Below are 17,788 nucleotides of genomic sequence, written 5' to 3' on the forward strand. Positions count from 1 at the left end.
GCAATGAAAGTTTACATGCTAAACAAATAAAGAAAATGTTTGATACTTTGGGGGAATGTCTATTCATGCAGAGGGTTAGAAGACAACAGCCAGTAGTTTCATCTTAAACCCTGAAAAAAGGTTTAAACTAAAACATGTTTATACTTTTTTTTATAAAATCAGATCTAACGTGCTAAACGGTAAGCTTTAAAGGTGCTGTTAGGGAGATTTTCTTACCTCTGATCAAAGCCAGGCTAGCTGTTTTCAGTCTTGCTAAAGCTAAGCTAATCAGCACACAAATACGACATGTTGTCAGTTTTCTCACCTAATGCTACTTTTATAGCATTAGGTGAGAATCAACAGGGTAACTACTTTTATAAAATATATATGCACACACTTCTGAGCTCCATTAAGCCACTTGTCTTGTGCTAAGCTAAGCTATCTGAATGTTAGGAGCAGCAGCTTCGTTCCACATGTAAAGGCAGACATTTTTATCTTGGAATGTCAAACTATTCTTTTTATGAACGCAACTAAAGTACATAAATGTTTAGCTTTGGTTTTAGTTATATTTTCCTGTCAACAATTAGGATGGGGAGGGTAAGCTGCAACCACAGGCAGTATAAAACATGGACGTAGCTTTCAGGCTGGAAAGATTCGGTGCAAACACTTTCCTCTGTTGCTCATTTCAGGCCATATTGAATAAAAAAAGTATTTTCTAAATGTTAGTCATACTATATTTAAAAATGGAGGATTATCTGCGTTATGCTCATTGGCAAACATCATGTGATCGACAATTCGTTAACCAGTGAGCAACAGGTTTCACTGCCAGTGTATGACATCATGGTGACTACATCAGTCTTTTACACTGTCTGTGGTGGTAACACTGAAACTCATCAGAAAGATGTTGATAATTGTGGGATATATTACTTGCATCCTTGGGTCGACCACCTAAATGTTTTCAGTTTTTAGGGGTTTTTTATTATTTTTTTCCCCAGGCAGATGCAGTACTATCAAAAATTCCACCATAAGGCTTGGACCTTCACTGGAGCAATGCAGAGATGACAGGTGGCTGTATGGTACCACTTTGATGCTGGCCGACTCACAGACAGCTCCTCTCCCAGTGTATGAGATGAAAGCGATGAAAGTCTCTGATGTGACTTCTATTTTAACTCGCTCTATCCAAAAAAAGCTGGCTGAGGGTTTTTATCGAGATTACCTTTAATGTACCGGTTTTACAGATGTGTGCCTCCAAGTATCTCCTGCGTTCGCTCCAAGTGTGCACATGTGTCTGACTCATTTGCAGAAGCTTTTTAGCAAACAGCTTCATCAAAATTTCAAAAGCAGCTCCAACACAACCTCACATGCGCGCACATATTAGCGCAAACTTACCTGTGCGTTTGCTGATGACCTCCACCATGGTGGATGGAAAGTAGCCCACGCGGTCATTTCCTGTTCTGTTGTCATGGATACAGCCTTTCCAGCGTCCGTCGGGATGCTGCTCCAAAACCTGTGAGGCGAGCACATTCATAACATTAAATGTGGACGATACATAAATTAATAAATGATTAATACCACAGAATTTTATTTAAAGCTTTCCAATGTGAATACTTAATAATTCTATTCTTTAAAAAAACGCAAAGCTGCACATTTGTGCTAAATCCCCAAAGTCAACTTGTTCATTCAGACCCTGAGGAAAACAGCGTTGGCACTACTTGGCTTCCTCACTACTGTAATAAGTACCTAAAGGCTACAAACATGCTCATAAATATTCATCGCTGCAATGAAGGGAGTGAAAACATGCTTCTGTAAAACATGCTCACGGCAAATAAAGGATGCTGAAACCATTGTGCTTGCATTTCTGATTCCAGTAAACTGCCACCTGGAATATTATACGATGAAAAAGTGTCCTATCTGTTTAGATTAATCAGTGGATTGGAAGTCGGACTCGTGGATAATGAGTCTGCAGGGATTACGCAGTGTCTGCACGTCAGTCTTCAACATGTTTTTCAAATTTTTGGTAAATCATTTCATACAAAATGGCACTTTTTTGTTTTTTTCTGGCAGTGACAAAACAAATATTCACATATGACACACTTCTTTTAATATTTTCAAGGGTTTTTTACCTTAATCCTTTAAAATCTGAACCATGAAATCACTGCCAGAAATCTTTAATTTTTTGATAATGGAGTGTTTGTTGAACCTTTAGACAAAATATATAAAAATATATCAAATTTTAATCTGCAGACATGAGTTGTCATTTGTATCACATTTGCTACATAAGCCATATTTTTGCAATTTAGTCTTTAAAAATTTGTCATGCAATTTATATCATTTTTTGAGGGTAAAAAAAGTAGAAGTCTTAAAAACACATGTAACAAATACGATACACTTGGCTTTAAAGAGTTAACTAAAATGAACAGGATTATAACTGCCCCTGATAACCAGCTAATCTAAGGGGGCCGGTGAAGAATTTATCTTTTTTAAAGAACAATATTAGTGCACTTTTCAAGCTCTAGTGGAAATGTATCCATGTATTTGAACGTCCAGAATCAATAGCTTATACAAAACAGTTAGAAATGATCAGCAGCTTGTTTCAATCATACTGTTATGGAAGACAAAGTTTTGCCTCACAAATTTACAGCTTTTTTAAAAACTTCATTAGCCTCCAATGAACACAATACACCATCACACTAAATGCTCTTGCTTCTGACAGGAACAGCTGCCATTGTGTGCATGCATTACCGTAATGACATCTCCCGCTTTGATGTTGAGGCTGGTCAGGTCGTAGTTGTTGCAGTAATCCTTCAGAGCCCGAACTTGAAGGGCTGCAGACGCATCTGAGAGGCAAAGAAAGTAAATTATTATTGTGAACTAGATAATGATGAATTGATATAAAAATGTGTCAATAAAGAACTTTACATTCTCAAGATTACATTATTATTAATTTTTCACAGTATTTTTTTACCTTTAAAAAAGAATGACTAAAACAAACGTGATTGAAAAAGTAAATTGTAAATACATATATAATGATTGAATATATGAATACAGTTTTTAAAGTATACATTTGTAAATATATTAAGTGTATAATTATAATAACAGGGAAATTGGCTGCTTGTTTGAGATGCAGTCTGTACTGCTAGCAGCTGGTTAGCTTAGCTGACTGATTCCTCCACTTTCAGTCTTCATACAAAGTTAAACTCACAGATTGCTGGCAGTACCATTTGTACATTTCAAATTAAACTATGTCTGTCTGTTGTGCTTTTCATTCAACCACGTATTCCTCTCCATTTGTTATATATACACAGATACATCCATCCTACCCCTCAGCAGCTGTTTGATCTCTTTGCTTGCTTGTGTTGCAGTGAACTGATAGACGATGTCCAGCGCAGTCTGGCTGTACGTGTTTCTCACAGTGGCATTGATACCACTCTGCAGAAGAGGGGACAATTTACAATTCTGGTTATTACATTAACAGCCCTATATGGCTCTTTATACAGCAAAAAGATTCCACAAAACACACTGTATCCAGTTACTTAAACTCATAAATTAGAACATCTACATGCTGACTAAACGCCGTAGGGATGCGATGATTTACCATAATTGACGTCAGGATAACATAACCCTAATTCCCCGGGCCTCTTCTGCTAATTACACCAGCATCTTATTTTTCTGCCGAGGCAGCTGAAAGCCAAAGAGCAATATCACGTTTAAATCTGTTGACACAAATGTAGGCCGAGGGAACAAAGATGAATTCAGTCCAAAGACGCTTCAGGGTGACGGCTGGTAACCTTTTTAACAGCTCGGGAGCTTAATGACGAGGTTAGTTTATTGCGATGAAACACACACAGTCACTTAAGCATGAAACCTCGTGGCGTGTTCAAATCAACCATACAGGCGGGTAGTTTAGTTATTTGCTCTGTTGACATTTGAGCGCAATTATTTCTGATCATTTTTTATTTAGGTGAGTATAGTACATACACAGCATTCATGTCAGTATTTAGTAAAGTTATGTTAAATGTTTAATAATAAATATCAAACAAATCAGAAACATTAGTTTTAATAGTCTTTTATAGCATTATTATCACTTTGACCTTCAGCTTAATCTATTGACCTTGGAGGAAAGGTCAGAGGTCAAAGGTGACATGATTGTAAATCTTTAGATGAGCTGGATTCTAGATTAGTTATGTGCAGTAGCACAACGCTGCTGCTACCTACTGCACCTTTGCATGTGCACTGTGACAGAAACCCAACTCTTGGCAGCCGTAGTTCCACTCACCTCCAGCAGGAGTCTCACTGCCTCAGTCTTTCCACAGAGGGCAGCTTCATGCAGGGCAGTGCCTGCTTTGGTCTGCCTGTTTATGTCGATGCCAGCCTGGATCAGCAGCCTGCCGGGGAGAGGCACCAGGTGGAACAGAGAGCGAGAGAGAGAGAGAGAAGATAAGAACAGGCAAGTTCAAAAGTATAATAAAAGACGACAGAGGAAAGGTGAAGTGAGAAAGATCATTTCAAAAGAGAGAGGTGAGAAAATCAGGAGAGGTGTTAAAACACCGGTGCACACATGTAAGCATGCAGGAACAAGGGGACTCAAAGGTGGGAGCATGTGGGAATTGTACAAAGGAACAAAGTATTTTGCATGCACTTTTAATCAAAAACTTTAGGTAAGGAGCAAAATATAATTCCATTTACGCTAGAGTTGTTTTGCTGAATCACACTTTAAGCAGGAGATATTCAGGTCATTCTGTTTGATACACTGGTTACGTTTTACATACAACATATAAAATATGAAGAAGGTTGAATATCAGAGAGCTCTGATAGTCTTTTGAGGAATCCACTGTGCGCAGCACGGTGTGCTATCTTGGTCTATGGGAGCCAGACCTGAGCTGACCTGAGCTCAGGTTATCACTCACTAGAAGGCATTCAAAGCTGAAGAACCAGGTGCCGATGTTTGCCATACACTGTTAGCTCACTAATGCTGTCACTACTGATTTTGAGCGTGCATGTGTTTGAGCAAAATGCTTCCAGGTAACAAGGTAAATAGGAAATGATGTCATTCACCGAGCTTCCTGATTTGCAGCTGTAACACTAAAGGCTAAATTTCAAGAAAATAACTTGAAATTTTGTTTTATGGAAGCCATTTTTTTTTACAGTGGCGGAAACAAGCGTCCACACTTAACCCTCTGATGTCTTTATTAATTATAATCCTAACTGCAGCAGCAGATGGCTGCCCCTCCCGGACCCTGGTTCCACTGTAGGATTCTTCCTGTGGTGGGAGTTTTTCATCCCCACCATCGCCAAGTGCTTCCTCACAGGGAAACTGAACTTAAGTAGCAAAGACTGAGGATCACTCAAATCTGTTGGGCCAGAAGATGGCATGTTGACACATAGCTACTAAACATCAGCATGGTAAGTGTGATAATATCAGGACACTGATGTTAGCTTCTAGCTTAGCCGTAGATAATTGAAAAATCTGTAAGTGTCCATCAGGGCTTGGCTACACAGGCTGTACTTGTTTGTAGCATCAGTCACTGATAATGTTGGTCTTTTTAATGGGATTTGTTGACAATGAGTACAGAAAATCACCAGTTTGACCCATAAAATGACAGGGTCAGAGAAAAGTTCATTAAAAAATAAATAAAAAAATAAACGACAGAAAGAAAATTAAAAAGCTGCCAAAAGCGCATTTAATTTTCCCCTTACTTTGAGTATGTGTGCGTGTTGCCTTCCACAGACGGCTGGCCATGACTAATGAGTGTCATTTATCAGTGTCACTTCAAGAGAGCCACACTGTGCTCCATCAACTATGACAATCTTTATTCTCCCGCTCTGTTTGGAGCTCCTTTTCTCTCGTCGTCTTTTACTACCCCCTCTCTCCTCTGTCCTCCTGCTCTTATCTCCCCTCAGTTGCAGGTCTCTCTCTCATTTCTCATCCTTCACCACCTCCCTTTTTCCCTCTGTGTGCGTCCACCGGGCAAGCCGGTGTCTGCACCAACACATACACATATACAGCAGCTCTGAGTTACTAGTATTTGAGAGCGAACAGAGAACATAATGGGCTCTGCATGTTTGTGTGTTTATCCGCCGTGGCGCACCATTCAGCTGGGATCCTTTCAGGCTCTGTGCTAAACGCCTTCACCAAGGCAACAGGAGTCTTTTTGCTGTGATGCACGTTTGCAAAAAAATAAATAAATAAAATAAACAAAAATCAGACACAGATCCATGCTGAGATGAGCTTATAATGACTGAATATTTAACGTGATGAAATGAAGTGCAGTGCGGATTTGGAGTGCCATCAGCTGTCTCCACATCTCTACAATGTATTTAGGACTGATGCATCAGCAGTGAGTGTATGACACGCATTTGCTCCATTATTCTTTGCGTGTGTTGGATTATACGGTTCCCCTGCTGTGTTACGCATCTGTTTGATCAGCAGTCTCAGGAGGACATTTAAAGCCAGTTTATCATTAGATATGGTGTGTGTGTGTGTGTGTGTGTGTGTGTGTGTGTGTGTGTGTGTGTGTGTGTGTGTGTGTGTGTGTGTGTGTGTGTGTGTGTGTGTGTGTGTGTGTGTGTACCTGATGATGTCTATGTGTCCATTCTTAGCAGCTAGATGCAGCGGAGACGTCCCATTAGGGTCGGTGGTGTCTCCTTTTTTGGGCTCCAGCAAAGCAGCGCACATGTTACTAGACAGCAACAACTGGACCACCTTACACACGCATAAACAAAGAGAAAATAAGCAACACATTGTTGCAATCTTGTTGACGAACACTGATTGAAACCGTAGGTTCTTACCCCAACTCTGCCGAACTCACAGGCCAGGTCCAGAGGGGTTTTCCCTGCGTTATCCACGATGCACGGGTTGGACTGGTGCTGCAGCAGCATCTCAGACTGGAGACGGGGCACACAGACACATGAGACAAAAATCCATACGCTCAAAGGGCGCAGGAAAGGGCACGAGTCTATCACAAGGATAACAAGGTGAGAAAACAGACATTCTCACAAAAGAGAGATGAAGACAGAATCAGAGCAATTTTCAATACTATGCTGTTTCTCTTATTACACAGATTTTTGTAGGCTTTTCTTTTTTTAAATAAACAATTTTAATAGTGAGGTTTTGTCAGAAGTTACACTTTAACCGGCTTCTGACAAACACCATTTCCCATAATCCTCTACAAAACAAAACTCTCAATTTGAAAAGCTCTGAAGGTAGCATCAAGCGTTTACTCGATCCACGCCACAGGAACAAACGGGTAAGGAGTGTAAAGGTGCGTTCACCAGCTTGGTAACTAGATCGTTTGCAGAAGCAAATTAAAGGAAGTATCAGGATATAAGTGTCTCGCAAGGAGCCGCCCGAACAGCATCAACCTGCTTTAGCACATATTGTCCAAGATTTTGTAAATGTGCTGCAGGGATGAAGACCACACTTCCCCCATTTGGTGTTTTGATGATGGTGAAGTCTTACCAGAGATTGTAAATAAAGTTTGTGGTTCACTCAGCTGGGTTGAGACCTGTTTTTTGCTGGAGTCGGAGCTGCTCTGCAGGACAAACTCTATGACAACATAAACTTGTTTCTCTGCATTTTCTTCAATAAAAAGTCAACAAACATTCCAGTACAGGGCTCGAGAATGCAACCAATTTGGTTGCAACCTAATTTCTCAAAACAATTCTAGGTTGCACCAGTGGGACCAGCCGTTCAAGTAAAAGAAAAGTCTCCACAACTCTGAAAGTCTCTGTGTGGTCAACACATTATGCCCATGTCGTGGTCTAAACCAATCAGAGATAGTCAAGGGCGGGACCTCTCAGATGCACATGCCCAAGGTAAGATGTTCAGATATTAAGATGTTCAGTTCGAAGCCTTTGAGGCACTTTTTATTTTGACTTTCTTTTTATTTTATATATCTTGAGATATTTTAAGTTTACATTTCAGCTCAGTGGATCACTTTAAGCACAAGAACTTTTTCAATACCGTATTTTTCAGGCACACTTAAAGTCCTTTCCTTACTGACCTTGGACTGATTTTATGTGGCGGCGCTCAAAAATTTGTCAAAAATGTTTTAGTACGACTTTGCTAAGCTACGAAGCTGCACCACTTGATAGATTGTTGGAGCATTAAGGCTACCGTAGTCAGGAGCCTCGCGGAGTAATACGTACTGTGCTTCAACATAATATTACCGTATTGTGTGTGTATAAGGACCCCAAGTTGGCACCTGTTAAGAGAGATGCTTACGAAGCGGATTTCAAACTCAGTCACGCAGTAGAACATGGGAACAGAGCAGCTGCCAGAGAATTCAACATTAATGAATCAATGGTACAGAAGTGAGGAAGCAAGAAGAATGAGTTGAGTAAAGTTTGACTTATCCGACTGTTTTGTTTCGCTTAATGCGCTTTATGGTCCAAAAAACACAGTAACTTATCTTTCTTGTACAAATGTGCTCCAAATAAAGAACTTTGTGTTGACAAGATTGTTAGTTAATCATTTACAAATCGATATTGTCTGTATGGGCAGCAATTAAAAAAGTGAACATGTAAAGCTGCGGTGTTAAGGGACGCGGTTGAAAAATTTGGGTGACCGAACTTTTGTGCTGGTGCACCAAAGAAAAAAAGTTAGGCGCACGAGTGCAACCGTGGCAAAAAGTGAGTCTAGAGCCCTGCAGTATAGACATATCAGTATCAGCCTACTACCACTCGCATCATGTTTCATCACATTTGATCTTTGATGTGAAATGACCCCTCCATCTGAGGGGCCAAGTGGGCACAAACCGTGCCAGCCCACGTCCCCTGCAGCATAACAGCACTACTGTCAGCTTTTCCTTTTAATTTGTAACATAGTAAATAAGTCATCCATTACGTAATGCCCTTGGGATTTTATAATGGAACAAAAACATAAAACAGCGTCGATGGAAGGCACAGCACAATCCCAGAATGTGCCTCACATGTTAGAGACTCCATTCGTACATTATGCTGCATAAAAATACTATAAAAAATGTTTTGCTCTCTCGTTAGACTGGATAAAGTGTGCAGAACAATAAGATGTGCAAAGGTTTCACCACACTGAGGCTGCATCAGTCTGTTAAAGTGACGGCCTTCTGAAATTCAGACACAGGTCAGTTTGACAGTTTGTAGGCTATAAATGTTTACAGCTGACGATGTTTGTTAAGAAAATAGAAAAGCAAAAAACACAACTCAGTAATGGCTCAGAGGGGGACGGCAGCGAGGCTGCACCACAGGAAGGAGTTCATTATGTTTTCAGTTTCCTTTTCTTGCAGCTTAAAATGGAACAAATTAGAACAATACTCTGCGCTGAAGCCTCTAGTGTCTCTGTGTTTTAAAGCCAACATCTCCTGAATCCTTTCAGTGCTTTCTGTTTGCTTTGTTGGATTATAAATGATTCATTTTTCAATCTGTACTCGGTTTCAGTTTCCGTAACTTTTTTTTATGTATTTGAACTTCCACATGGAGAGCGGCTGCAGATTAAAGCTTCAGCCCCCGTTTGTTACCCTCTATAAATCACAGATATTTAATCAAGTAGAAGCAGCACTTCTTCAGCTGTGCAACAGGGAAATGCACATCTCTTCTTTTTTCTACTGTATGTTACCTGCTGTAGTTGATCTGCTATATTTGAGTGTTGTTTCTTTGCTAAGCTTGCAGCAGGATTGCAGCAACTTTCTCTCTTAACTACGACAGATTTACTTTGATTTAGGGCCAGATTTAGTAGTTTTTTTACATTCAAAGTGCAGTTTACTGCTATTTGTGCTGATATATAAAAAAGCGTGAGTGGACACAGCATGTGTGACTCCAAGCACAAATGTTGTTGTCCAGCCCATTTAAAGCAGTAGACATGCTACCCGAAACAACTGACGTTTATTTCACCACTGTGACTTTTCTCTCCTGACTGACTTTGCTCTCTGTTTCACACACAGGGTGATGTCTTTGGTACTTTTTTAAAAAAAACTAAGAATTCCTCACCACATCATGCTGGCCATGCTCGGCTGACTGGTGCAGAATAACTTGTCATTTATCTAATGGCCACGATATGTTACGCTAAACCAACTAATATTGAGATTAGCATCTTCCTCCTGTGCTGCTCTCACACAGTGTGGTCGTTTGCTTTTGGTTTTTTGGTAAAGCTACATAATACTCACCACATCATAGTGGCCGTGCTGAGCTGACAGGTGGAGAGGAATTTGTCCTTCGTCTGATTGGCCGTTGACAGACGAACCCGATTTCAGCAGCATCTTCATGGGCTCTGCCTTCCCCTGCCAGGCTGCATAGTGCAGCGGCCGCATACCTGCACACCCACGGTGCATAAACACAGGACATGTCCATCACACGCCAAGCTGTGGTATATCATCTTACTGACCGAGCAGTATGTGTACGTGGCACACGGGAGGCTTGCTGTTGTCTCTGTGTGTTTCTGTACGCGTGTGCACGTTTGGCCCTCACCTTTCTGGTCTCTGATGTCGACTGCAGCCTGTGACTCCAGCAGCAGGGAGATGAGCTCCAGGTTCCCATTAAGGGCAGCATGATGCAGCGGAGAAAACCTGTAGCACACACACACACACACACACACACACACACACACACACACACACACACACACACACACACACACACACACACACACACACACATCAGCTCTGCGAAAAATACCTTTGCTCCTTTGAATCAAACAACCACATACAACTAGGCAGCACAAATGCATAAACACACACACACACACAGGTCATTGATAAATGGCGAGGCTTGGCGTGACAAATAGATTTAATAGCAGCTGATTAGGCTGGAGCTGTATCTGCTGCAGAGCTACAAAATCCAGCAGAGCAGCAGAGATGAGATGGTGGGATATAGTCACAGGAGGAGAAGTATTTCATCAAGGAAAGGATGCGGTGACTGTGCGCAAGGATAAAAAGCAAGCAGATGAGACTGATACGTCAGCCTTGATGTATCAGCCCAAGAGAGCGTCTGAGGAGGAGACGACAGGCAAACGTAAATGAAAGCAGGGATAAAACAGTCTGTTTCTGAGCCTTCCTAACATGCACACCTTCTATCTGACTCAGATCTGCTGTGACATGTGTGTCCTCGCTCCTCTGCCTGATTTGCTCCTTGCTGTCAAACACTGTCACAGACGAGCTCGAGGAGCGTCTGCACTCTTACCGTGACAAATCATGAAACCGAGGTAGCGAGTGTGTCTCCTATTAAAATGCAGCTACATGAAATTTTTACAAAGATTCAAACACACACACACAAATATAATAGATAATATTTAACTTTTATTGAACAGAAAAAGTCCAACTTTTATTAGACCGGATTAAAAAAGTCATGAGAAAAAAAGATCCAAAGAAAAGTGAACTGAACGGAGCCGTTAGTTAACCTTTGCTTAAGCAGGATGTTTTTCACAGTAGGTTTTAAACGACATGACTGACATCATCGTGTTGGTGACCAGAAATCTCGCAGGAAATGACTGATCAGCCTTTAAAGTGGAGTACATGTTGCTAAAATGAGCTCACAGAGCATGCACACAGAAAGCTGAGAAATCTGCACATTATCTGATTGAGTCATACGTATATAAATACATACAATGTTGTGCACAAGACACAAGGAGATATTTTTGAATGCATCCTTATTTTGTGCTTACTTCAAATGTTTAGTACATTTAGTAAACTTGGTTTGTTAAATCATCAGTGGGCGGTGTTTTACCAGTGTTGAATTTACAGGTTTTCTGACGTGCGATGCAATTAACCATTTGCTATTTCCCAAAAAGACAGAACTGATTGAACTATAGTTGACAGCTGGAATCATACATGTTTTGGACATGGAGGGGTTGCAGTTGTTTCTTCACATTCAGCTGACAGCTTTGGCTAACTTGTAAGAGATTCAAACTATTTTAAACAGGAATTTACAAGAAGCACCTGTGAAGAGGTTATGATTCAATACTGTAGCACGAGTTTGATTGGTTCATGCTGAGGAGCATTTCTACTACGTTACCCACCACACAAACTCAGGCCTCCAGCTGGTTGTATTCTGGTTATATTCCTATAGAACAGGAAGGTTGCTGAGTGCAAATGTAATAATTAAATGTGAATTTCTGATCATGAACACAACAACAGAAATGTGATTTATAATCATTTATCACAGTGATTTGTCCACTTGACCCCATTTAATCGCAGACTGATTGCAGAATGATGCAACATTTACATTTTTTTTTACTTTTTTAAATTGAATTTGAGAAGTAATTTATAAACAGTTGGTCTGTATGACCATTCACATTAAAGCAAAATGATGTGACACCAAAATCAATTTAAATGGTTTAATATTCGCACAGCAAAGCCACTCGTGTAGCTTAAATGTTAGCTGACATGTAGCATGCAACTTGTGCATGTCCACATCTCCCTTCAGCTACAACCTATGCGCACTTACACGTGAATAAAAAGGGCTGAGAAAGACTCCAACAACAATATAAAACAATTCCAGATTCCAGAGTTTTACCTTCAGTTAGCGCTTCACTGACTGGTAATTATGTAACAGACTACATTCTCTTGTTTTAAAGATGCTCTTTTTCTTTTAAAATGTTTCTGGTTTCTGTTCAGGAGAAAAGTAAAAGCAGCACAAGTGTTACACATTCTCTACTGCAACCATCTACTGTCTGATAACACATTCAAATCAAGTGCGTCCTTATGTCTTCAGCTCTCCCGGCCCTATGGGCTGTCCTTGATCTCAGTCTGGATAAATGATGCAATACATCATCATTAAAAAGGCCAAATAATAATCCACACAAGGCTGCAGAGTGCACCTGCGAAATCATTAACAGCCAAATTTACTGAAACAAAAGAAAAATAAAGGAACGTTTTCTATCTACAGGTCTGTGCACACGTCTGTCACTCTTCCATCTTCCTCCACAAGAACTCGTCTCATAGGTGGAGATTTGTTTGTGGGCATATTGCATTTAATAGTTGATGTCACAGAAAGAAATCATAAATGTATATGCAAATTATGAGGTTGAAGCTGGGGACTAAAGGTTTTCCTAAAGCAGCACCAGTGAAATAACAAAAACCAGTGCAATGACAGTCTTCTGTAGACACCACAAAGGACAGGAAACAGGAAAACAAAAGAGGGGAAATTCACATCGTTTTACAGACAAGCTTTCTGTACGTGGCCCTGCAAGCCAGAGGTGTGTGCATCGACAACGAGCTGTGTCATAATCCTTCTCTGCATCTCCGCAGCGACCTCGTCTTCTTCCATTCGTCTTTAACTTCAGGGTTAAAAAAGGATAGTCTTACATAATGCTGCAATAGGCTGAGCCGGAAAGAAATGTGTGTGTGTCTGTGTGTGTCAAGACTGTGTCAGTGGGGTGTATGTTTAGGGGGAGGGAAGGGAAGCCCATGGTTTTGGCAAGTACTCTAGTAAAACCTTACATGAAATATTCATACGCTTCTCCTCCTATTCTTCCTCATTTTCAAAAAAAGCCCTCGTCTGTCTCACACTCAGCAGCTGATACTACTTTTCTCTGCAGCCTCATCCTTCCTCTCCAGGGTGTTCCTCGCTGTCTCATCTCTGAACTCTTTTTCTCCACTGTGTTTCCATCTTTTGCTTCCAGTTCCTGAGCCCCAAAGTCCATCCTACAGCAACAACTGTGCAGCCAGCTATGCTACACTCTTTATACTATGGAGGTATCTGTCTGTCTATGAGTAGTGATAGTGTGCGTATAGACAGGTGAACAAAGGGAGACATTTGGGAAATATCAAATACTTTCCAAACATTTCAATTTATTCTGCATTCTCTGATATGTTATCTTAGATTAGCACAAAGACTGGAAGCACGGGGAAACTGCTCGATCGATAAATGTGGAACTAAACTTCGGCTCTTTCTCTTTCTTTTGAAAGGTTTTTGCGATTTTGAGATCCTGATGCTCCGTCTGTAAATGTGTAAAGACAATGTCCAAAAAATCGATGTAACGTTCCTACAACGCTGAATAAAGTTCTGTGTGTGGTCTGGCTCCAAACATGCTTTGCAAACATAAATTATGACCAAATACAACACTGACATTTTGTAATGTGTTTGCAGCTCTATATTTACCACACGGCTAAATCCTGCTGGAGTATCCCTTTAAAACACTAGCAGCTCAAGACAAATACAACACAAGCCACAGCAAAACCCGCTCTCAAAGACAACACTGCACGCTGTTCTTGAATCCATATCCTACATTCATTTCAGACACCAGGGAGGCCACTTTAATATCTTGGGTTTTCACCTGCTGCCTCTCTTTATTTATTTTTCTTTTATGAGCCTCCCAAATCCGTCTCTCCTCTCCTTCCCTCTTTCTCTTAATTTTTATGCATTTACTCCAAATCAGTTTTATCAGCACACACACAGTCTGTTCGTGCAGTTTTGCTGCGAGCTTTTCACCTGTCACACACGCACACGTACTGTAAACACACACGGCTTGACCCATTTTCAGTAATGAGACATTTCTTATGCCCGTCAAGCTTTCCCGAGAAGCACGCCGCTCCAACAATCACACACTGGACTGAGGAGAGAGAAGAAAGGAAGGACGCCAGTCTGTCTCGTCACTCTCCCATCTGCTGGCGTGCAGTTCGGACGAGCTGCGTCTATGACAAACCGCATGTAAACCTGTTAATGTGTGTGCGTGTGTTGGTGCCAGCTCCTGCCTCACATATCACGCTGTCTTCTGTCTCTGTTGTCTGCTAATCAATGTCTGTCACGTTGCCTGTACAGAAAGTGTGGGTCCTTTAGTTTCTCCTACTTTCTTCAGGCCATTAAACACACCCCACACACCCTTCTGTACATAATACTGGCTTTTTTTTATTTATGCTTATTATTCTTTTAGTATAGTTTAGTTATTTATTGCATTTATTGTTTGTGTGTGTTGTCCTCAAAGTAAGAATGTCATTGCTAAGCATATACACGGATAGTGATAACTCTCCATAGAGGAATGTGCTGTTTTAATACTCTGATTACTTCATTTTCAGCTCCTGAAGATTCACAGAGGATAAAATAATCTAAAACCACCACCAGCTACAATAACGAGCCATTAGGCAACAACTGCCAACGGCTTCTATAACAGCTCCTCTGCCTTCTGTGGGCAATGAAATCGTTGTCGTTGTCATAATTACAAGGACTAAGAGGAATTTCCACTGGACCTGTGCTGTTTTGGGCCCTCACTGTGGGCTATTAATATTGCAGCAGGCTTAGCTGACAGATGACAGTCACACACACACACTGGTTAGGTCACAACCTAGTTAGCAGTAGGGGAGGAAAACGTGTGGCTGCCTCTCAATGTGGTACAGTTCACCATGGACCTGACCTGAAAAGAGAGCTGCTATTCTCTAAATAACCAGTGCTGTACACACACAATAAACACTCTGTTTTTTTCGTGTGCTCAGTTTATGTGTACATGTCCAGCTTCACTTCATCAAACAAGCTCGATATGTTAACTAAAGTTTCAGTTTTACTCTCACTGTAGATTACCTCCTTAAACACACACACACACGTCTATTCATTTAATTACCTTTGAGCCTATTTTTTTATATACAGAGAAATTATTAGCTCTTGCTGTGTCATGGTCCAGGCTGGGTGCCACGTCGTGGGGAATGTTTTTCCATTCCTGCCTCTAAACCCAGGTTCTTCCCTCCTTTTTCCTGCTCTTGGTCATCTTACCTGCAGGTCATCATCATCAATCTTAAGGACCAACTCGAGCCGTCATTCTTCACCTGATCGTCTGCTACCTGTGTCTTCTGTGATCCACGGCCCAGCTTCTCCACCGGACACTCACCTGGCCGCTCACTCTTCAAAAGATGCAAACCCACCCAACCCAGTGCGCCTCTTTTATCAATGAAACCACCAAGTCTCAGATGTTTAACCTGACTTTGACAACAAAGGTGAGAATGAAATAAAGGAGGAGCTTGCCTGTAGGCAGGATAAAGCATCTTAAACAGAGTGCTGTATAAGATTTGACAATTAAAGGCATCAGCTAACTTGCTCTGGTACTGAGATCAGCTGATCAGAATCAGAATCAGAATCCTTTAATAATCCCTAAGGAAAACATGTGGGTTACAGTTGCTCCAAGACAGTAACAGTAACAGACTAAACTAATTAAATAATACAATATATTACCAGTTTACAACTTTAAGAAATAGCACTGATATATACAAATCACTCAGCTACAAATATCAAGAGTATTACACAAGTTAAATCTATATGATTGACATTTAACTCTAACCTGTGAAACTTTGTTATTTGTTATTCTTCTGTAGAGCGTGTGCAAAAGGGTGTAACTATTGCAGTGTGTACAGTGTATTAGATGGAAACTAGATTTCATGGCCTAACTATCCTAGGCGCCATTTTTGGCTTCCTTTCTACATGCCTAACACCTCAGCTGAAGAACATAAAGATTCCTTATTCTAGGCACCTAAAAAATTTCAAGTTGAAAACATGCTCATAAAAAATAATAAATAATAAGGTAAATAAACAAGCTAATAATGTTGATCAGTGAGTAACACAGTAACTTTACATTCCTTTACCAATAATAATACATTTTATTTATAGGCGCCTTTAAAGACCCTCAAGGTCACCTTAAATTAGTACAAGAAAATAAAAACATAAGGTAAAACAAAAAATATAAAACAGGTATGAAAGTATGAAAGCTAAACAAGGTAAAAATGGACTGAGTCACGATGAAGGGTATGCAATTCTGAATAGATGGGCTTTAAGACGCGATTTAAAAGTAGCGAGTTTTTTAGTCCGGAGATCTGGTGGAAGTGCATCCCAAAGTCTCGGGGCAGAACAAATACAGGATCTGAGTCCCATGGAAGTCAGGTGAGCAGGTGGAACAGACAGAAGGGAAGCTGAAGAAGAGCGGAGCGTACGAGGGGGCGAGTACGTATGGAGAAGGTAAGTGTGTATGTAACAATAAAAAGTAAATATCTTGCTACTTCTGCTTATGCTTCTTGCCTGTCTAGCTGCACACAGAATATTCACGAGTGGTTTTAAACATTCCCATCAGTGATAACCCTAACCACAACTCTTACCCGAGTTTAAGAGAATATGAAACGTCAGTTTTTATTAAATTGTTCTTCATTGAAACATCAAAAAGTGTTCACATTTTTACCTTTCTCCTAAATAGGTAGGGTTAGCATTAGCACCTATGATGACTAAAACCTCAGAGGGTTGGGGCGCGGACTAGTTTCACCATGAGTCGATCTGTTAAAGCAGGGGTCGGCAACCCTGGGCACTCGTGTCACAGCTGGCATGCAAAGGGTTAACTGATGGCCTGACATGCAGTGAATTAATCCGAGAAGGTGCATTAAAAAATAAGTATCTACAGCCAGGTCACCAGTGCACATCGCAAATTAGCTTGCACAGACACATTAGTTGTGCACTTTTTAACAATGTTATCTTTAGCTAACAACCCCGCCTGCCGGACTCAACTTGTAATTGGCTAAAAATCACTTCGCCTACCGGTGAGAGGGACGTTGCTAGCTGGCAGTTTTTACAAGCGATGTTGAAATTTCCACATTCCAACACTTCCAACGCCTCAGGGAGCTGTCGCTCAGCGCAGCTGCAGCACCACGGAAATACACGGATACATCCGAAGACTCAAGACAGAATTCACAGTGCGTTTTTGGGACTTTCAGGTGGACCAATGTTTTCTTTTCTGATCAAACCAGAAAGCTTTCATGAGCAGCTGGATTTGTCTCTCTTTAACTGGCTGGACACAGAGGACATCGAAATGCAGCTGATTGAACTAAAAACTGAAAAGCTCGACTCTGTGCGGGACAAAGTTTGCAGAACTACA

General features: G+C 40.8%; 1 protein-coding gene across 4 annotated transcripts in view; it reads right to left on the reverse strand.

Annotated features, from left to right (window-relative positions):
- caskin1 (CASK interacting protein 1) overlaps positions 1–17,788 on the reverse strand; it is a 114,446-nt gene that overhangs the window by 25,814 nt on the left and 70,844 nt on the right. For all 4 annotated transcript variants that reach the window (XM_039611170.1, XM_039611171.1, XM_039611169.1 and 1 more), the window contains exons 3-10: positions 10,420–10,517; positions 10,119–10,264; positions 6,769–6,864; positions 6,552–6,682; positions 4,256–4,364; positions 3,300–3,408; positions 2,722–2,816; positions 1,369–1,486 (exon numbers count right to left, since the gene is read on the reverse strand). In XM_039611170.1, coding sequence (XP_039467104.1) covers positions 1,369–1,486; positions 2,722–2,816; positions 3,300–3,408; positions 4,256–4,364; positions 6,552–6,682; positions 6,769–6,864; positions 10,119–10,264; positions 10,420–10,517 — 902 coding nt within the window. The remainder of the gene's footprint in view (positions 1–1,368; positions 1,487–2,721; positions 2,817–3,299; positions 3,409–4,255; positions 4,365–6,551; positions 6,683–6,768; positions 6,865–10,118; positions 10,265–10,419; positions 10,518–17,788) is intronic.

Source organism: Oreochromis aureus, linkage group 4 (assembly GCF_013358895.1).
Source record: "Oreochromis aureus strain Israel breed Guangdong linkage group 4, ZZ_aureus, whole genome shotgun sequence".
NCBI lineage: Eukaryota > Metazoa > Chordata > Actinopteri > Cichliformes > Cichlidae > Oreochromis > Oreochromis aureus.